The sequence below is a fragment of the Rhamphochromis longiceps genome, linkage group LG18 (genome assembly GCF_057381845.1).
Source record: "Rhamphochromis longiceps isolate RC_006_pf linkage group LG18, R_longiceps_female_GT1.1, whole genome shotgun sequence".
In the NCBI taxonomy this organism is placed as follows: domain Eukaryota; kingdom Metazoa; phylum Chordata; class Actinopteri; order Cichliformes; family Cichlidae; genus Rhamphochromis; species Rhamphochromis longiceps.
This window is the reverse complement of record NC_140574.1, coordinates 35,371,559-35,394,354: the sequence shown is the minus strand read 5'-3', so window position 1 is coordinate 35,394,354 and position 22,796 is coordinate 35,371,559. Positions and strand designations below refer to the sequence as shown.

At 39.2% G+C, this 22,796-nt stretch overlaps 1 protein-coding gene across 2 annotated transcripts in view; it reads right to left on the bottom strand.

Annotated features, from left to right (window-relative positions):
- The window catches only part of LOC146648753 (disks large-associated protein 1-like), a 69,642-nt gene that overhangs the window by 37,512 nt on the left and 9,334 nt on the right, over positions 1–22,796 (bottom strand). For both annotated transcript variants that reach the window (XM_085388612.1, XM_085388613.1), the window contains exons 2-4: positions 19,680–19,894; positions 17,200–17,395; positions 15,553–15,832 (exon numbers count right to left, since the gene is read on the bottom strand). In XM_085388612.1, coding sequence (XP_085244738.1) covers positions 15,553–15,832; positions 17,200–17,395; positions 19,680–19,894 — 691 coding nt within the window. The remainder of the gene's footprint in view (positions 1–15,552; positions 15,833–17,199; positions 17,396–19,679; positions 19,895–22,796) is intronic.

Here is a 22,796-nt window from a genome sequence, read left to right as displayed (position 1 = left end):
CTAATTTGTGTTGTACAGTTATTTCATTTTTAACCTTAATTTATATTTTATTCCTTCCTAGTTAAATTTACCCTTTTTAATTTTTCATATTTATTTCCTATCTTATTCATAGCCTTTTCCTTTTTTGTTTTCTTTAGGTCACGAGCAGTTGTCCAAGCATTTCACTACATATCGTACTGTGTATGACTGTGTACGTGACAAATAAAATTTGAATTTGAATTTGAATTTGTTAGTCAGTAAGTGACTGGCTGCTCCTGTATGGGATTAGAATGATGTCACCTTATCCCATAGTCCAGCCAATGATGCGATTCACACTCGTATAAATGCTGCTAATCAACGTCGTTGACAGGCTATGACAACGTCCTTATGTGTCGACACTGTTTTAGCTAGCAAAGCGGCTGATGAGGAGTGAAGCCACGTTAATGACAACGTGTACAACCATTGGAGATGTGAGCAGGACAGACGGAACAATTGACGGAAAAACTGTGGACTTTATACCAGTTTTTAAATTGTGTTGATAGACCACGTAAAACCAGAGTTATGATAAAAATGTTTGTTTTTTTCCTGAATACTATAGTTGTTTATATTTACTGCGGGAAGAAGTGGTAAAAACTGTTTTATGAGGAAAATGCTCAAAAGCTCCGCCTGTGAGCAAAAACAAAACCAAAAAAACCCCAGCCTTTCCTATTGGTCGAAAAATGTACAATGTCGACCAATCAAAAAATGATATGGCAACATGGCATGTAGTTGTTTAGGAAGGGAGGAAGTTTTAGGAGTGACGGCGGTGTTTTGAGATGTGGGAGATTTGCGACGTTTAGCGCAAATCTTGTGTAGTTAGTGTGTAGTGTAGTCAATAGTTTTGTTTTGTGTCAGAACAATGAGGCGACTGCTGAATGTTACAGGTGTTACAGTAGTGATACATCTGCTGCTGTCAGGCCTGCAGGTATCAGGCTGCTGTTCTCCTTTATCTCATAGTGGACAGAATTTTTTTTTTTGGAGTGGCACAAATAATTTGTGTGGCATCAAATTTGATGCAGAACAGCTGATTGTTCAGTAAATAGTTTGAAATGTTTATTTAAAAAATGCCTTGGCTGCATTTTTAGGTAAACAGCTGCAAAAAACTTTGTTGTTTGCATAACTCAGTTACTTTTTTGAAGAAGTGACTATATAATTAACTGCCCAACATTGGTCATTATTTACTATTTATTTACTGAGTTACAGGACTCTCTCCCAGACCACAGACTCATACTCATTATACCAGTCAGAGCTTTATAAAAATAAAAAAAAAATAAAAAAAAAAAAAAGAAAGTTGTATTTTCAAAATTGGAGTTCAAGTTATTTTTACTTCCAATAGTGTTAACATACTACACAGGTCATGATTTGAGGTCTTCTTTTTAATTTTCACTGTACGTGGGCTAAAGCAGTTAATTAAAAGTAGTTTAACATAAATGTAAATGCTCCAATTTGATTATTTTATTAAACCATGTAACTTGGATGGATTCGATGCTGGTGTGACCACAGTGCATACGTCTACGTTCACTCAGACACATGAAAAATTAGAGGGAACATTGCCTGGTAAATAGCTGAACTTAGTTTCATTAGAATTTTGTGATGCTGGCTTGCCTTTGTTAACCCTTAGCTTTTACTCTTGACCGTTTTTTTCTTTATGTATTTTGCCCAGTGGTCTGTTAAACAGCCCTGTTGGTTTTCCATTTAAAGTTTGTAATAAAACCTGTTATTTTACTCAGTTTTTGTGTGGGGGTTTGTGTATGTTACTCCACTCACACTAGTGACCAAAAGAATCAGATTGCAGATACAAGCAGCAGAAATGGGCTTCCTCTTAAGGGTGGCTGGGTCTCCCTTAGAGATAGAGTGAGAAGTTCAGCCATCTGGGAACGGCTCAGAGTAGAGCCAATTCTCCTTCACATCGAAAGGAGACAGCTGAGATTTTTCCTTCCCACTGTCGCCAAAGTGCTTGCTCATAGCGGGTCATATGATTGTTGGGTTTTTCTCTGTATCTATTATTGTACGATCTACTGTACAATATAAAGCGCCTTGAGGTGACTGTTGTTGTGATTTGGCGCTATATAAATAAAATTGAATTGAAATTGAATTGAGGTGGTTTGGGCACCTGACAAGGATGCCTCCTGGGCACCTCCTGGGTGAGGTGTTCTGGGCATGTCCCACCAGGAGGAGGCCCCGGGCAGACCCAGGACACGCTGGAGAGATTATATCTCTCGGAGATATAATCTACCCTGCAACCGTACCAGTGCCTCGAGTGAGGGTGGCTGGGACTCAACTGGTCTGGGATCGGGAACAGGGACTCGCACTTGTACCTGTTCCTCAGGTGGGGACAACGGGCACCCAGTCATCACCTGTGCCAGTCCCAGCTTCCAGGATAAGGGCAGCCATGACCCAGCTTTTCCTTGCACCCTTACCAACTCCTCGGGTGGGAGTGGCTGGTGTCCATGTACTTGTGTCATCTTAGTCTAATACGTAAATGTTTCAGATCATCAAACAAATTTAAGTGTGAGAAACATACAAGGAAGGGGGCAAACACTTTTTTACACCACTGTATCTTTACAAACTCAACCTTCCATCCTTCATGAAGGTGTTTGCATTGTTTTAAAAGAACTTGTCATCCAATTATCACACTTGAATGCAAATGCACTTTTTTTTTTAAACTTTTTAGGACTGTTCCTTAAAGTGAATAGTTTGATGTTAAGAATGCAAATGCCTGAAGTTCCTAATCTTTGCAATTGTTGTCTATGAATTACTTTGTCAGCTATAAATGTGTTGAAGAGCAAAAGCAGTCAGCTCCATAGTTAGTTCATGGACATCCATGTTCATTTCCAAAAGTTGATTCTGTTCATCTGGACGTAGCGTTTTCAGTGGGAGAAACGTTTCGTCACTCATCCAAGTGACTTCTTCAGTCTCAGCTGACTGCAGGTTTCCCCACTCTTATAATGACTGAAACCAGCCCACTGAAGGAACAATGGGCTTTTTTCTTTCTGAAATAAATATTATATCATTGATGTCATGTGTAACCTCAGTAGCTCAAAAGAGAACACAGAGAAGGCTAATGGGAAAGTTTGGCTATGGGAGGAAGTACAAAGAGAGGAGGTGATTAGCTGGGCTTACACAGCACATCAGCCTCCTCTGCTTAACTCAAACTGACCTCATTAAATTTTTTTCAATCAGGCCTCTCAGTCTTCTGTTCTCATTCATTCAACCACAATGATACTTACTTGAACTTCTTCTTTGTCTTATTTCACTGTCTTATTTACTACAAACATTATCGTGCTTCAGCTGTCATATTGCTCTCTTGCTTAAAAGACAGCATCAGGGAACTACAGCACAAAACCTTTAAAATGTAGACTAGTGACAACTCTAATCATCTGAACTGTCAGCACTGAAGTGATATCATCCGATTTTAAAATGCTATTTGCTTAACATTAGGTTTCAGGAATTTTTTAAAAAAAACACCTGACCTGGTCATTGTATCCCGACATTTTCGCTTTGCTTGAGCTTTCTGCCTAATTATCTAAGCCATGCTGACTAGTAATATATTAGTGATATAACACATCATACATGTGCTGCAGTCCTAAACTTGTCTAGACATTATTCAGTAGAGGCTCTTCCATTTAAACAGTCTCTAAAATTTGAAATGTACCGTCTCAGTGACGCTAAAAAACTAGTTCATGCATTTATTACTTCCAGGCTGGACGACTGTAATTCATTATTATCAGGAAGTCCTAAAAGCTCCCTGAAAAGCCTTCAGTTAATCCAAAATGCTGCAGCAAGAGTCCTGACAGGGACTAGAAAGAGAGAGCATATTTCTCCTGTTTTGGCTTCCTGTTAAATCCAGAATTCAAAATCAAAAAGATTATGTAGTTTAGTTAGTCGTAGTTTTTCCTTCTAAGTGAAGTATACTCCCGGTTAAGATTATCAATGAACACAGAGCACGAGATGAAAAGGTCCAGAAAAATAAAATCATTAAAGAACTAAACTGTCTAATTAGTTATCTTGGTGTTTTTTTTATCTTGTGGTTACAGATGTATGTGTTAGGTTCTATTGTGTTTTTTTGTTTTTTACTCATTCTAAATAATGTTTTTATTAATCCATTTATGTATTTATTATTTTGTGGTGGTGAGGAGGAGTGCAATGGGTCTGTGTGGTCTAAACCCCTCTCTCCAAAGCAAATTTCTCCCAAGGGAGACAAACAGAGAGACTATAACTTTTGGGTCCTCCTCTTTTTTCCACACGATCTGCCATTGCATATCATGACACTACCTTACAATATAAAATGCCTTGAGGCGACTGTTGTTGTGATCTGGCGGTGTATAAATAAAATTGAATGGAAAAGAGCCCATGTAAGAATGCATGCGTGAGAATTCAATATTACAACAAGAAAGCCCCTAGAGTTTATGAGTTCAAATGCTAGAGTAACTTTTATCATAACCACCCCAGCCATGTGGAAGTGATGCTGATCATCCACTGTACTGAATTTAGAGAAATGCATTAAAATGTACTTTAGGGAAAATATTTACATACACACTTTTGCATGTCTGTGTTTGTGTCCATGCATCCTCTCTGTTAACTATGGGAAATCCCAGAGCAGATTCAAATGTAGGTTAACTCCAGTTAAACATAAAAATAAAACACACATGAACACAGCCTTTTACAGTGTTATCCTTGTGGGATTTCTGGTTCATTGTTTCATTGCTGCAGTTCATAAAAAACTGCAGTTGTGCACATAACTATATCTCAAAGCATTTTCGTGTGTGTGTGTGTGTGTGTGTGTGTGTGTGTGTGTGTGTGTGTGTGTGTGTGTGTGTGTGTGTGTGTGTGTTAGATTGCACTACGGTTTATTAGACTGTGGGTTCTTGTTTTCAGTGGACTGCCTCTGAAAACAGACCAGGACAGCGACTAAACCAGAGCACATGATGGAAACAGCTCCTTAACTGAGCAATTTTAACAATTTATTCCATGACACAATTTGGAGTTTTTCATTTTCTCATTTTCATGATAAAGCATTTATCTTTTTATTTGTTAAATTATACACAACGTTGTTTAATAACAGTGGTAATAAAAAGTTCTTTTCCCTGACTGATCCCTGTTAAACCAATAGCCTACATTGTTTCTAGAGGAACTGTGTGTGTGTGTTGGGGGAAAACTCTGCAAAAGACCCAGGAGAAATAAAGACACAATGAGACAGAATTACTTTTGATGCTTTAACGTGCACACGGGTAAGCTGTTAAAAACAACTCACACCGTGAACAGAGGCTTGGCACTTTTTATAGGAAAGACAGTGAGAACAGGATAAGAAAATAATAAACAGATAAAATAAACAACTCCATATGTGGCGCTAGTCTCGTCAGCAGAGAGCTGGGAGAAAGCTGGGAGAGATAAAACAATCTAAAACAATATGTCCCAAAACAATATGTCTTCGCTGGGAAAGTCTAAAAGGATAATTCTAAACTAATCTAACCATAGACAAAGGGCAGAGAAAAGGCATCTTTGTACATTTAAAAGAAGGTAAAGAAACATAGAATCATTTTCCACTAACAGTGTGTGTGTTTGTGTCTTAGTTTATTAACTATACCCCCTCTACACAAGCATTATCTACAACAGCTTTTGGACTGATTAATGTGGAAGTGCCTCTGAAACTTAATTTAAGATGGAATTGTCATGTTCAGAATAACATGGCTGTGGTAAATGGAAGCTTGTCCTACAACTCCACAGAAAGTTATGTGAAAATGGAGGTCAGATAACTGTCATGTCTGCAGAGAAGACAGAGGAGCTGATTCATTTTGCTCAGAATTTTATCATACATCTGAACAGTATTCCCATATGAAAGCAGTGTGGCTATTTCTCATAATGTACCAGCCAAGTAATTAACATGTAAACAAAAAGAAACACGCGATGATTAAAGAATGGAGAAAAAAGAAAAGTGAGAAGGTCTAAAATAACAGGGTGTAAGTCCATGAAATGTTATTTTACTTTCATATATCATACCATATTCATGTGTGCCCAATCAGATGCACATTTGTGGTATTTAGTGCACACTAAGTTCTGAACAACTGAACAACTCATCCCTGGCAATTGTTGTTGTTGCAGTCTCTCACCCTCATTTTGAACCATGTTTTATGACAAATGCTCATACACCTGGGGAACCAACCTGGCCTTCACCTTGTCTGCTCCAGCATAATACCCACTCTGATAATAAGGTCGATAATAAAATAAAATAAATAAACAAAACAAAGATTAACAAGAGGAACCTACAGAGTCCCATAATGCTCCTCTTGACAAAGTGAATGTGCTTGGCACAACAGAGCATTCAGATCATGATTCTGCTTGATGAAACTGCCGGGCAGGACAGTTTAAACAAAAGAAAAACATGATCGGCCCAGTAGAGGTAGCTCATCTAAAGCCCATACTCCACAAAATGTATCTCCCCTTCATAAGGCTTTTCAACCGATGAGTGTTTATTTTATGGAACCAAACACAATATGAAACAAAAACCTAAGTAATCAACCAAAAGTTGACGATTGGACTTTATTTCCAGGATAGTCATAACAAGTGTAGACAATGATTGTTAGGTGCACTGCATCTGTAGAAATGTACAGTGGAACCCCGGCTTACGAAGACCCCACTTAACGGCAATATTTCTGCCCGTGGTTCGGCCAAATGTCCGTGTAACGAAATCCGCTGGCTGAGCCCAGAATGCCCAGAATGCCTTCTGAATCATGTGATAACTCCTTGGCTTTCGTACTTGCGTTTCGCTGCTCCACGTGAAAGACGTATTGTTGTTGCAGTGCTATTTTGTGTGCTTTTCGTTTGCAATTAGCCTATCGTTCATTCATAATGGGGCCAAAAAAACTTCATGCAAGTGATTCGAGTGAAAAGAAGAAGCGTAAAGTGCTCTCGATGGAAACAAAGAGAGAAATTATAGATAAATATGAGCGAGGTCCTCCACCAAGAACTTCATCTTCAGCCAGCATCGCCTCACTCAAAAGGCGATGGAAAAAGGTGCCTCGACTCATGAACACTTTGACTTACGAAAGACCCTCTGGAACGAATTTATTTTGTAAATTGGGGTTCCACTATTTCTAATCTTCCTAAAATTCTCATTTGTGACTTGTGACAAAGCGTGAATAACTTCTGGGGGGAAAATTAAAAAGAAACAATATATATCCTTCATGAAATCATCTCTGTCGATGAATAGTGATGTCTTTCTGTTTCTGGGGATTTTATGCTATGGCAATCTTTGTCCAGGGGGACCTTTTAAATGCCAACGAGAAACTATGGTTCTCGTGGACCCTTTCTGTCCCTCAGTGTCAGGTTGGTTAAACTTACTGACAACCTTGGTCAGAATATTGAAAGGCTATGTTCATCACAGCACTCTTCAGGTGTGGTTTTGCAATAATATGCCTCTTTTTACAAAAGGTGTGACAAATCTGAAAAGTGAGAAACAGATGCTAACCCATGACCAAAGATTCAAGTGATCCTGAAAATTCCTGTTTGGTTATGATAACATGAAAGATATGGCATTGTCTAACATCTTTATAGTTTTATGACAGAGCCTTTAGTGGTCACAAATGTAGCTTCACTATAGCTTTATTGTAGGCAAAATTTGGTCTTGTTCTGATCCATTTTGACTTTAATATGAATATTTTATAGATATCATAATTGGGCTTCTTAAAGCTTTGTGTGATATTTCACCGTAAGTTCCTTCAGATTTAACTGTACATGGGAGAGGGGCACAAGTGTCACCTACCAGCTGAGATGGTTAAAGCCACCTCCCATAGTTCTAGACTGGACTGGAAGGCAAGATCACTAGTGATGTGCGATACCACTGATTTTCCAAGTAAAATTCAGGGTTGTATCGACGATACTGATCCAATACCGATACTTTGTACAAAACGTATTTTATTTATTGTATCGTTTATTGTATCTCAAATTATAGCTTCATAACGATTACAGGACATCAGATTACTTGTTCTTATCGCTTGACAATGCAGAATTATCATATAGAAATAAGAACCTGAAGTTGTGCTATTTGAACACGTTGCCTGCCTGCAGCACTTAAGGACTCCGTGAGAGACGTCTGTCTCGCCCTAGCAGCACCTGTCCGTCTCCTCCTCTTCAGTTCACCTCAGCATACGCTCGTCATATTCTGTGATATGATTTACTGTGAGGTGTTTGATGAGGTTAGTGGTGTTGCCACAACACCTCACTGTCTTGCCACATGTATCGCAAACCATGTCTCGGCTGTTTGTGGAGGTAAAATACGTCCACACATGACTCGATTTACGATCAGTCATTGTTGTGAGTGCGCAGGCCAAGGGGCTTGTTAGGTAATAAATATATGATCTTAAATGCTTATATGCTGATTTATATAAGAGAGGCCCAGACTTCAGTGTAAAACTAGGTTGCAGGCTGACAGGAAATTACATGCTTTTGCAGAGCGTGCTTTTGCAGCTAGAAAGTGAAACCAACTCGGCTGTTTGATTGAAACTTGAAGTGTGACGTAGAGAGCAAGTATATAAATGACTAGGCTCCCGTTTGTGCTTCAGACCTGGGGTTGTGTGTTTTGTGTTCAGGTCTCCATATCCCAGATATGTATAATAAGGATCATTTTTTTAAAGTAAAAAGACCACTTTTGAGCCGTGTCTTTCTTGGCCCTAAAGAATCCAAAAGAACCAAATTTAATACTTGGTGCCAGTGACCCGGATTCTTGTGCGGCTGAGGGGACTAATATGGACCTTAAGGTACGATCTGATATGAGGCGGACAACAGACCGGTCTAAAGGAGTATATGTAAGCGCAAGCCTGTAGAAAATTGTGCACATTGGATGAATTCTAAATTGGTGTGTTATGTGTGTGTTAATTGAAGGTTTTAGTGTGTCAATACAGGTGGACTCTACTCAACCTGAAAACATGAGTACAGCGGCAAAATGATAGATTAACAGAATTGGGAGGAAAACAGGCCAGACTTTGGCTTAACATTTGACAGCTTCACCTCTCATTGTCTCCTTATCCTGAGAAGAACATCGTGTACTTGAAGAGTTAACAGCAGGCAAAAAGACAGTGCAACTGAACTATAACACTGACGACTCCAGCAGAGGCATGTAAGAAAACATTTGATGGAACATGCACTCGGAACTCTAAACAACTGTGTGGAAGCACTAGACACTGATTTTAAGATTTGCCATGCTGGGAGTAATCCTCAAAGGAAAGACTGAAAAGATCAAGAGAGAAGGAATGGAGAGAAGAAACAGCTGATTTGGGCCTGTGTTGATCTGCGAGGCCCCACAGGAAACTGTGAGAACAGTGAGAGGTGAACCTGGACGTGATATAGTGAATGTATATGGGAAAATTGGATTGAAGGCTGAACTTATGAAGGTTTAGAAATGTTCACCACATCACAACAATGAGGTTAAAAAGGTAAAAAAAAACACATATACAAATGGTTACATTTGAGATTATTTTTGGGGAGAAGCAGAATTGAGATAGTTTGAATCCACAGCTCAGTGCAAAGAGGCATGAGTTAAACCTGATGATAAAATACGTATGCAATGAAGAAGCAGCTTACACTCCATTAACATGACCACATAACATGAACGCAAGGAAGAACACGCTTATATTTATCAAGGTGAATACATGAAATAAATTGGTTTTTTTGCAGGAGAGAGAGAAGTGAGTCATTTAAGCACTCATGATAATAATGAAAATGTCTCAGTTTGTCATTTTTAGGTGTAAAGCAGACCTGGATCAATTTTCCACATGCAGTGGTCAGAAGAAAGTTATAGGTTAACATCACTGGAAACCTTCAGGCCAAGTTTCTGGTTGAATTGGCTGAAGACAAGGAATGCTGTTATTTAAGGTGGGAAATCAAAATTTGGGTTTGCAAACTTGGGGAAGAGAAAACTGACTGGTTAAGTGGGAAAATTATGAAGGAGTCTGAAACACTGCAAAAAGAAACATACAAAATCACACACACACAGAAGATGCATTAACCTTACAACTACGAGAGAGCTCATGAGGATTAGACGGCATGTTGAGCCTGTGAGTCTGTTTATCAGTGTTAAAATAGTGTGAACACACTTAAACCCTGAAGTTGAGGAATAACTCAGGAAAGTTTCATGACAAGAGAGTGACATTGATGAAAATGAAAAGTGATTAAAAGCTTAAAGTAGTTTTAAAACAGTGAATTGGAAGTGCTCTTGTGTCGAGTGAACAAAACAAGTGATTACTCTAGGAAGGAAATAAAATAATTTAATAATGTGGTAAGATTTAAATCTGTCTTTCTCTTGTCATGGTAACTCCTTGAGATATGACTCAGTATGCAAATTAGCTGAAATGAGTGGTGAGAAAGAAGCTTCCTGTGTGTCTGTGTGACTGAGGCTTTGAATGGAGGAAACAGAGCAGTGACTGAGGAGGATTATTTGGTGAAAGATATAATGGTAAAGTAACAGGATAACTAAATAAGGTGGTCAGGTCTGTTCAGAAGGGCAGATTTGGACAAGAAATGTATAATTTAGTGAGGACACATTGTTATAACGGGTTTACATGTTATGCTAAATCTAAGTATGTTAAAGCGCTTAAAGGGGAACATTACTGTGTGCAAACTGTGGCTTTTAACAAGATTTTTTTGTGTATTTAGCAGGTGACATTATGTCAGTGACCTCGGACTCTCAGGACGCTGTGGAGTCTGAGGCCGCTGAGATATGATGTGGAGAAAAATGAACAGAGGGAGTGATTTTAAGTCTGATCTCAGACTATGTAAGTATTAATTAAACCAAGAGCAGGGCAAAGCTTTGTGGCCCTGAAGTTCTAATCCCAACAACATATTTATACATTAATAAGCAAAGTTGTTCTGTGTTTAAGATCTTTGGGGTTGTTGTTTGAGTGATGGGGTGATTGTGTCAGTGTGGTTTGGGTTGTTTTCTTATTTTAATAGAGGGAGTTTAAACATGGACATGTCTAGAATTGGGCCCTTTGAAATTGTAACAGTGCACTTGATGAGCTAATAATCAGCTCTCTTTTTTCTCATTTTTTGTAAGCAGGCCTGCAAGATTGAATTAACAGCGCTGAAAAAATTTTCGGGACAGCAAATATAAGGTGAGCTTTTCCAGATTACAACTGGCTGAGGAGAAGCCACCTGTGGGAACCTGGAGTTCTCGTCTAAAAGGATTGCTGCGTGTCAATCCAGACCAAAAATGATAGACAAGTGTTTTTATTTTGGGTGAATGTGTGTGAATGAGTGAATGAGGGTTAGCATGAATAAAAGGGGACAAACAATTGACGAGGTTGGGGAGAGAAAGGGGATGCTTTGCAGACTTAATGTTTTGGCTGCTGATTTTGGGTTGCTGATGTTTGCTTTAAGAAAATTCTGTTTTATTGACTGGGTTTAGATTATGGTACTAGATTATACTGTTGGGAAAATGCCAAATGCTAAAGGGGAGAAACGTTTTGATAGAACTCATGCCATTAACAAAATAGGCCACTGTAGAAGTCAATTAAAGTTTATAGAGGAAAATAACTAACACAAAAGTAATATTTATGAGTCACAGAGGAGATTGCTAGACTTTTCATATAAAATGCAGTTATAGAATAACAAACACTTGTCGAAGTGACCAAGGTTTTTCCTTTAAAACAGGAGCAAAGTAAGGAAAGCACATATATTCTGGTTAAGTCTGATAACGTATAATTAGAATGTAACGTTACATTAAGAGAAGCAAAATGAAATCAAAATATGCTGAATCAAGAACAGGTTATAACGTTTTAGTAGCTGGCTTTAGTGTATTTGACACATGAGATGTGTCAAGAAGGGGGATTTTGGGTTTAATTTGAAGAGAACAATTGATGAACAAAATAAGTTAGGGAGGTGTAGTAGGGAAAGGTGTTTGTTTCCTTTGCAGGAGATTTCGGGACCACAGCGACCACGGGGGTGGCGAGACTCCAGGGAGCACCGGACCGAACGGAACCACCAGAGAGGGGCACCCAGAAGAAGCACACAGCTCCACAGTTCAAGAAAATGTGTTGTTTAGGAGATTAAAGGCTTGTTAGGGTTAAATGTGGCCATAAAAGTAATAAAGAGTAATGAGAGGGACTCTAGGAATAGTTTGAAGGATTTCTATTTTATGTAAATTGCCCAAGAAATAGTGTTAAGACCAGATTTATGTGACCCGTAGAGGGGGTGGGAAAAGTTAACTCTATAGAGGCTGTTTCCAAAGAGTGATAAATGTAAGTAGGTCCTTTTACCAGGAAAAACTAATTATATCTGTTGTTAGTAAACAGTAGTTATTGAGGGAGTCAGTTCATTAGTTTAACTAATAGAATTAGTTAAAGAGGGGGTCTGTTAGGTAATAAATATATGATCTTAAATGCTTATATGCTGATTATATTGGTTTATATAAGAGAGGCCCAGACTTCAGTGTAAAACTAGGCTGCAGGCTGACAGGAAATTACATGCTTTTGCAGAGCGTGCTTTTGCAGCTAGAAAGTGAAACCAACTCGGCTGTTTGATCGAAACTTAAAGTGTGACGTAGAGAGCAAGTATATAAATGACTAGGCTCCGTTTGTGCTTCAGACCTGGGGTTGTGTGTTTTGTGTTCAGGTCTCCATATCCCAGATATGTATAATAAGGATCATTTTTTAAAGTAAAAAGACCACTTTTGAGCCGTGTCTTTCTTGGCCCTAAAGAATCCAAAAGAACCAAATTTAATAGGCTGCAACACATTTATACAGCCGGCTTATAAATTTGAATTAAAGAATTCTTGATGAGAATCTGTAACTTTTCAGGAATCTGGCTTTTAAACTGGACTCAAACACGTCAAAACACGTGTTTTTCACTTTTCCTTGGAAAACAAATCAAAAACAGTTACTTAAAACCACCATTATCTTCTACTAAGGGTTGCAAAACACAAAGGTTTACTTGAAATTGATTCAAATGTCTTTAACCATTTCCACGTTTAACTTATTACATGTATCATTCTGTACACCCCTAAGAAGCTTCTGTGCCCCTTCATAACTACCAAGATGATCATAATAAGCTTTTTCAAGAAAAGTTGCTCTAACTATGTAAACAAATCATTATCAAACCATCAGTTTATTCAAGAAAATGAATGCTTGTTAAAATGTTACTTTACTTTTTAATTTTACTGAACAGCACACCGGTAGAAAAACCCAATTTAAAAACACTTGTTTATAAAAAAACAAAACAATGAGAAACAATGAAAACCTCAGCAAACTAAGAAGGTTTTTATTTAAAAAAAAAAACTTTTAAATGTTTATTAACCTAAACTAAAACAAACTTCTAGTAAAGGTTTGTGTAAAAATTGTTGTACTTCTCCAAAACATTAAACACATTTGCTCACATCTATAATGTTAGGCTCAAAATCAAAAAGGGCTGGCACTAAGTCTTTGGCTTCTCTAAACCTAAATATATGAACTTTGGCTGCTCATGGATCTGGGAAAAATCCCTCCAATCCCAGAATTTCTAGGAAAGCTGTTATAAAATGTACTTACCAGAATCTTTTACATAAATGACCATAATAGTGGACAAAACTTTATTTTTCCAAAGAAAAAAAATAAGAATGGCATTTTTGTTTGGGATGGGCAACCTCACAGTCTTCGCAGATTTTGAATTATTTAATTAAATTTTTTTGAATTATTGCATTAATAACATATTTATCTGTCAGTTCGATAAGCTCTAAAATCATGGTTGGGAGTAGACTACCTGCCTCTTCTCAAGCATTAACATTCCCAGAAGTCTGCAGTTGCTTCTGTGGGTTCAGCGGTCTATACGTGGGGTTTTCAGATGCCCACATTTTCCCCAACTGAAGCCGTGTTTCAGGCCCAAAGATGTCTCCATAAACCCTGTATGCTGAAAATCAGGCTGAAGGTCTGTTACAAGGGAGTATCATCGCCCCCCCACCAGCTTTTTAATATTGATCAGCAGCAGCCCCACATAAATGCTTTGTCATTGATCAATGTTATGAACATCCCCTCTTTGAAATGAGAGGACTATTAATTTGTTTGTTTATTTGTGTTTTTGCAAAACACTTAAGAGTTACATGGAACAATGCCTAATAATTATTTAATGAAATTTAGTGACAGTAGGGGAAAGGGCGCTAATGCTCGAAGTGAAACTAAACTCTCCAATCTCTGTCTGCTTTGGACTTTTTCATGTCCAAACAAACACAACAAACACACAGTGTGTAAACTGTTAGGACCTCCTAGACCAGGGGTCTCAAACTTAAATGAACTGTGGGCCACTGCTGGCACTGTCATCTCATGTGAGGGCTACTTCAGTGTTCAAGTAGTACAAAAAACCCAAACAAACAAGAAAACAATCACAAACATTTCCAAAAATGTAGTGTTTTCTTTGTTTGTTTGTTTTTATTTCAAATATTGTATAACAAGACAAAACTGCAAACGTGAACGCATTGTTTTTGCCTTACTCTTAACTAACTGAAGTCTTTCATTGAACTACCAAACTGAAAACACATCGGTCCTCTCTTTCTGCCCACACACGTGGCAGCACTTCTGCTATCATTTTGTTCGTATGTAACAAAATCAAAATGCAGACATAAGTGTACACATTAGTTTTGGACCGTCTCACTCAACTAACACAGACAATCCCTCAGCATGTTTGTACTCTCTGCTCATGTTACCTTCATATTAAATCATGTTTTGCTTTTAAAAGAACTTATTTGAACATTGCAGTTAATTCAGTTCAATTCAATTTTATTTATATAGCACCAAATCACAACAAAAGTCGCCTCAAGGCGCTTCATAGATACAGAGAAAAACCCAACAATCATATGACCCCCTACATTTAGTTAAATTACTTATTGAGTAATTAAGTTACTTTTCAGACACAGTAATTAGATAAGTATTTTAAATACAATATTGATTAAGTAAATAGTAATTAATTACTTTTTTAAAGTAACACCCTTGTACTAGAAGCTACAGTGAGGTTGACAAATAAAAGACCACAATAAAGCTATTAAGTTGTCTGCCTTGCCAGCATGTCACCCCACATAACTAACCACAACAGACTGATTACAAAATAAATCCTATTAGCTATTTTTTCTACCAGTCTTGAAATCAAAATCTTTTATATTTTTGTGATAGCAAAAAAAATAACAATAAGTAAATTGTGTGACACTTCCACAGCAATGCAGAACAATTTTCAACGCTGCACAAAATTCCCTCTAGTTTCCTCCAAGCCAGGATTTTTGTGAAAATGGGAAAATATATTACCTTGGTCAAACAAAGGTCACCTCAGTGATGCACTTCAAAGCTTCACCACAAGACACCACTGACCTTAAAGCAATTCTTCAGCATCCATTTTCCCTTTATGAGTGATATTTACTCTTCAGCAGCATTTGAAGTGATTAAATCATATCACAACAGATTTCAACAAACAGTACAAAGAGATTCACACTTTTTCATTAACATAAAGGCTCAAAGCCAAGGACTGTAGGGTTTTCTCCCAGTGGTCCCTTGTATGGAAAAAAAAAGGTAAAAAATTCCCTACCCGTGCTGCTCTGGATGGTCCTGACGGTGGTTGCAGATGTACGTGGTGGGGAGGACGGTAACAGAAGCAGTGGTCTCCCTCCTTCTCCTTCCTCCTCCCCACAGCCCTGGTCAATCGCTCTTACATAGCTGTGGCTCCGCATCCGGAAGCATCCCGGCATAGGCAGTGTGTCCATGGTGTCCATGCTGTCCATGGCAGCCTCCATGGCCTGAGACTGCATCTCACTGTACACCTGCTCACACACCTGCTCAATCTGCCCATTTACTTCCACCTCACTCAGCTGATGGAAATCAAATGAAGAAAAGGACAAACAGAGGGAATAATTTAGAGTTTAGATTTAGAGGACAATGAGGAAACCTCTATACAAATCAATTTCAAATCACTGAAATTATTAAAGTATCGCATGGTTCAGGGTAGTATTGTTGATCCTGCAGAAAAGTTTATTTGCTGCCACTTTTAAATGGCAGTGCAATCAGTAGAACAGTTGCCATGGGTGCAGCGATTGATTGGATGTTTAACACCATTACTGTTTAACCATGTGAGATCTAAGTCATCACTTGTGATGAACCCAACCATAACCTAGTCTAAAGTCTTAAACTAGTTAATCACAAAAACCAAAATAACCATGTTAACCGATTTACATCAAAACTATAGCAATAAAAAAAATCTGTTTTCCTTTCCTCTAAAGGAAACATCTAACCTCTGGGAGGTTAGGTGTGGGTTTAGGACCTAATGATGACTGTGATCACCATTGCTTGTGGAGCAATGGGTCTTTTACCACATGCTACCACTGGGTAGGGAATCTTCCCACCATATGGTGCATTTGACATCCATGGCAAAAGATACTCCTTCAAGGTTTAACGATGGGGCTCTAAAGAAAATTTAGGGTATTAGATCCTTAACATGATATACAGTTTGTGAACTATGAGCATGACTCTTGGTGGGAAATGGCAGTTTGCTAACTTTCGTGAAGATGTGAACCAGAAGCAGAGGAGAGTTGCAGAAACAGCAGGCTGAAGTATGCTGAAAAGGAAACAATGGAAGCAACATGAAAGACATGTATGTGTGCGCACATGTGTGTGTGCAAGCATGTGTGCATCAACTGCAAGGGGAAATAAAACATGGATCATCTGCAGAATCCCTAGAGCTGTCGGGTACTTTTTCACACTCTCATTTCGAGTACTGCATTTGGGTCCTACTCCTGTCGGCCATGTAGCCAGTCTTGACACCAAGTGCCTAATGATACAAAAACACAGATTCTTTGCTAAGTTTAGACAAAACATCAGTTCATCTCTTGGGTTAGGTGCCTTGTTTTGTTTGAACTATTTGAGTATAAACGAGTGAAAAAGCAGACAATGTCCAATGATAAACATTAAAAGATCTCCAGAAAGCCTGAAGAACTATTGCTCAAGACAACTTTTGAACCTATGAAAAGTCAGCCAGTGGAAAAATATGTCCACGTGTCCGTGATGTTTTTGTAACAGCAACAGTGAGATCCTAGGAAACCGCAATGGTATACAGTAATGGAATTAGGATGTGTCAACCTTCAAAGATGAGTCTTTGATGGTTTGACATCAAAACTGTTTGATATGAAATGACTGAATAGGGTATACAGTAAATATAAAGACAGCAGTGATGCCAACCAACCTGACTGATGGTGCTCATGGCTCTCATGTAGCTTTCATTGCGTGAGCGGTATTGGGGTGAGGACAGCAGTGATTTGGGGTCGAGGAGGGTTTTGGGGTCCAGGGTGTCCAGGCTTCTATTGATTGAAACCTCACTCACCGCACGCAGGTAACTGTGGCTCCTGATCTGCAGTTTGGGGGAGTGCTCAGCTGAAATCCTGCAAACACAGGTGTTATATACAATGTCTGACTGTTATAGGTTGACTTGTTTCCTTTCACCAACTACACTAGATACACACACCTATGTACACAGATAACCTCATATAGGTGTAAGCATGCAAACACACAATATAGACACAGGCCTTAGGGAGACGCACACGAGAGACAAGCACATACCAATGGACACATAACAAACTTCTGTCTTTGGACACGTTTAGAGGCTTAAGAAATCTTTCTGTTTTCTGTAAATAGAACTGAGCCTAACGTACACATGTCAAGGTTAGGATAGGGGAGCATGTGAGACATATGTGGACCCTGCGACTTGGAATATTTTTGGAAAGGAGACAGCAGGTCTGAGGGGAGTCGAGGTCAGGAGACCCCCAGCAAGAGGAGGCTCTCTTAAATATAATCATATGTGGCATCAGATGCGGAGAACCAACAGGTATAAATGTAAAGGTAGAGAAGCTGTGTCTTTGTCTGACTCTGTAGCATGGGAAAGAGAAGACGTATGCATGAATAAATATCTCAAACCACCTTGGAATAATCTTCATTGTCTAAACCACCATCATGCCACTCCCTTTAGACGTGGCTTTGGCAGATGATCTGCCTCCATCTCACCCATCCCCAGCATCCTCTTCTGTCAAACCAACGCTCTGCATGTCCTCCTTCACTGCATCCGTCTATCTGTGTAGTCTCTGTCTTTGACTCCTGCCTAGCAGCTCCATTTTCAGCATTTTTATCAACTATCCCTTCTCAGCATACTTTCAAACCATCACAGCCTAACTTTCCCTCCAAGCCAGTCACCCTAAGCTAATATTATGCAATTTATTTGCAATACAAAATGACAGATGATATAAGAAAAATTACACATGATGTAGTAGATTTCTTTAAGAAAGAAATTTCAAAAAGTATCTTAAGCACTGTTATCACCTGTTTCATAATGTCTAATAAGCTTCATACAGTTGAGCATAATCACTACATGACAGAAACACAAGCTTCATCTCTCTCTTAATAAAAATAGTTTACATGTATGCCTGAATAAAAACAAACAGGTGAGATGTTGGAACGCTTTTATTTTTATCTTAATAAACACTCTAAACTTACAATCGACAGCTGGGGTTTACAAGAGAACTGAACTAATATTTAAAATATAATCTGATCAATTTTGGAGCCTTTATGATCTTCATATATCAACATGCTGTTTTTGGATTTGATGGAGAGCATTAACAAGCCGCTAGCTGCAAATAATCATGTGCAGTTTCACACGATTAACAGACAAAGAAGACATATTACTGATGCAGAAACAGTTTTCAACAGGCCATGAGCAAACCATGGTGCTCACTGGATAGTTTCAATTTTGGATCATTCTTTGTAAACTCTATCCCAGTAGTTTCTGAAATACTCAGGCCAGCCCATCTGGCAATAACAGACATGCCACGTTCACTTCACAGCTGTTTGCCAGTAGTGCGAGTTTCAGTCATTATGCAAATATGTTGTTTAAAAGGTTGGGGAAACCTGCAGTCAGCTGAGACAGAAGAAGTCACTTGGATGAGTGACAAGACGTTTCTCCCACTGAAAACGCTACATCCAGATAAACAGAACCAACTTTTGTGGATTTCCTTACTTGGATGGTTGAGCATGCATCAAGACACTTTGTATTTGGAGTTTTGTAAACATTTTATTGAATTAAATGATTGGAACAGGTGTGCCCTTGTAGAGAAACAATTGTCTAGGAAATCACCATCACAAACTATAGACACATCTGGGGTATAAGCTGCTGTCCTTGAGGGGTGCAACCTGGACTCTACTTAAGAAACTCCTAAGCTGCTTAAAAATACTCTTCCCCACTCCTAACATTTTTTGTCTCTTTGTTTGTTTTACCTTTTTCCAGGGGTGTCAAACTCCAGTCCTCGAGGGCAACCCCTAACTCTACTCAAGCGAATTTAAGTAATTGTAAGTGAATGGCTGAATTGCCACCTCAGCATGCAGTCAAGTTCTATAGAGTTTTGCTAATGACCTACTAATTTTATTCAGGTGTGTCGCAGCCGGGACACAGTTAAAAGTTTTAGCACACCGGCCCTCGAGGGCTGGAGTTTGACACCCGTGCTTTCGAAGCAAGATGCTTTATCATTACCACAATTTGTTCTTAATTTTCAGGTGAAATTCGACGATTTCTTGTTCTCACTATGTGCAACTCTTACTAATGGAAGCCTTTGCAAGTACAGGTCCTTCTGTTTCTTATAGTATGTCACCCATAAACCAATGAGGAATGGAGGGGCTTACTGTAGAGTGGTCATCTCAGTCAGTGATGGCTGTGTGGCTTTCAGGTAGCTGGCCCGCCGAGCTTGGATCTTGGGAGAGGGCTTGGGACTTCCATCAGAATCTCCGCTGTCATCCTCAGCCATGGCTTTCACATAGCTGCCGCTTCTCATCCTCCGACAGGGGATGTCATCTTCCTTCCCTAGAGGAGAGAAGCTGCTCCATTCATCCTGAGGTACCTGATGACCACACCAAGAGGACAAAGAACAGTGTTAGGAGGATCTGCTCCACTGCTGTTCAAGTCCCAGCCACTACACTGACTAACTAAACTGTCCTGATGGTACATGAAACCAAGCTAGCATGCAGAACAACATTTAATACAATAAAGAACAAAACATATTGACCAAAAACACAGTTGTACTACACTGATGGATAGCATTTCCTTTTTATATCTCTCTCTAACACACATCATCCATACAGATTTCTCTCACTGCAGTAGTACAGTCTGTTGGGTAATCAACATGGGACAATATGTGTAGAGACTGGTCTGGCATTTCTCTTTGGCCAAACCACGCATCTGTCAACACAGAAGTGTGCTAATGCATAACATAACAGAGTGTATATGTGCCTTTAAGTGCATGTGTGTTTGTATGTGCCTGACCTGAGGGCCTGCTTGCTCACTGAGAAGAAACTGTAACACAAAAAAATAACTGGGCAAAATATGCAAATTTACAAAAAAGAAAGAATCTTTCTGAAATCAAAATATTAACAATGGTTTGTAATATTGTTTTAAAAGTGCTGAGGATGCAGTAGAACTTGACTGCATGCTGAGGTGGCAACCCCTAACCCTGTTCAAGTAAATTTAAATAAATGTAAGTGTTTGGAAAAATGTACCTCTCTAGCACCATGTTCATCACTCATGAGCTGCTGTAACATGAGTAGGTCTTGCTAATGATCTACTAATTTTATTCAGCTGGGACACACGTAAAAGTTTCAGGACACCGGCCCTTGGGGACTGGAGTTTGACACTCCTGGCCTAGCCAGTCGAAACAAGTCCTTTTGTCCTTATTTAATACTCAGTCTCACATACAACTCAACATAAACCATTTTCTTTGCCTTTGTTACCTCTTTCTTTGCCGTACACCTAGCCTTTCAGTACTCCTTTGTACTTTCTTCAGCTTCCTTAATATCCCACGTTTTCTTTGCTAACCTCTTCCTTTGAATACTTTCTTGTACTTCCTCATTCCTCCACTAAATCTCCTTGTCCTCATTCTTCTGTCCAGAGGATGTACGAAACAGACTTCCCCGACCTGTTTAGTTTCTGATAACTCTTCCCTACCACCCAGAGTCGGTCTCAACTCCTCCCTGAACTCTGTGAAACATTCTTCTTTCTTTGACTTCCACCATTTCATCCTTGATTCTACCTTTACTTTCTTCCTCTTCGTGATGTCCAAAGTCATCCTAAAGTCTACCATCTGATGTTGCACACCTACATTCTCCCCTGACACGACCTTGCGGTCTCCTAACTCTTGCAGCTGTAATTTACCTTCGTGCACCACCCTCTGTTCATCCCTCTTCTGTAAGTGTTCACCACAGTCATCTCCACAACATTTACAAAATCCAATACCATCTGTCCCTAGCATCTCTCTTATTAACACTATACCTTCCAAACACCTCCTCAGACCTCTATTCATTTCAACTACATTAACTGGGTTACATTTTAACTACTTCATTTTAACAAGTTCATTGGAATCTGCTCCAATTACCACTCTCTCTGCCCTTGGGACTCTCTCTACTACTCTCTACCACTTCATTCATTCAACCTTAGTCTTTAGCCAACAGTAGGACAGTTTCCACCAGCACATTGTTGGCCAACAGCACCGGAGGTGGTCATTATTAACCTGGGCCTGAACTGATAATAACACTATGTATGAAAGATATAGCACCAAAATGTCTCAGGCAAAGTGAATAACATTGATTGTTGCATTAAAATGCGATGACATCTGAAGTAGGGGTGTGCAGACCCAGCATACCTCTGCATTGCACAAGCGCCTGCTGTATCAAGGAAATGTGCACATGACTTAGAGTTCAAAGCACTGACCTGGTGACACCCACCAATGTCCCTGTGCCAGAGGTCAGAGGACATCCAGAATGTGTGCCCCAAATGTTGTCAACAAATCTTTTGGTGGCGCAAGCGGGAGCTACACAATATTAGGTAGGTGGTTTTAATATTATGGCTGGCCAGTGTAGATGTAGTGTGGCGCTGCATGAAACTTGTGTTTACCACCTTCACATTTAAGACCAGAGTGTGAGAATTTGAAAGACAATAACAGAGACAGACAGCAGGAGAAATGTACTGCTACTCTGACTAATTATATATGAATCACACAGGGAAAGAGGCTGAACAGATCTGCTGAGCTAAATATCTCTCTCTCTCTCTGTATGTGTGTGACGTCAAAGACACACAAATGAGCAGTTTGGCTAAAAAAAGAGAATGCGAGGAAAGAACCAGCTGCAGTCAGCAGCAGCAGTGCTTCTCACCCACGCACAGACTTCACTTCCAGTGCAGCTCAACACTCATTCTGCTGTAATGGCTGAGGAATAGTGAATTGCTGCAGTTGATAGTTTAGACTGCGCTTAATGCAGATGCTGCTTGTCAGAAATGTGATGCGTCTCTAAGCATTTACAATGAAATCACTAACATAATAAATGAATAAAGAAGTCCCTGTTCATGTGATTCCGTGACTCAATATGTACTGCGTGTCCTAAGCATCGACTGTGGGGTTTTTTTTTACTGCGAAATGTAGACTGTTTCCTTGGCAACACTGTTTTGATAGATTAAGACAGCAGTATTAGAAATAACAGGTACTGTAACAGTGCAAGCAGCACCCAAGCTGAACAGAACATACAGCCAAGAGGAATGGAGACAGCTTTAATGTGCTCTTTTGACACAGCTAACTGAGCAGCTCTGATAAGCTGTTTGTAGCTGATACTTAACAGCAAGACTTTGCATGTAAGACAAACGTAGCTTTTCCTCAGTTTCCCAGTCATGCTAATCTTTTGCCCTTGTCTCTAGTTTGGTTTTGACTTGATTCGGCTTGTCTACGCTCATGAAGCACATTTGTAATCTTCCTTATGTGA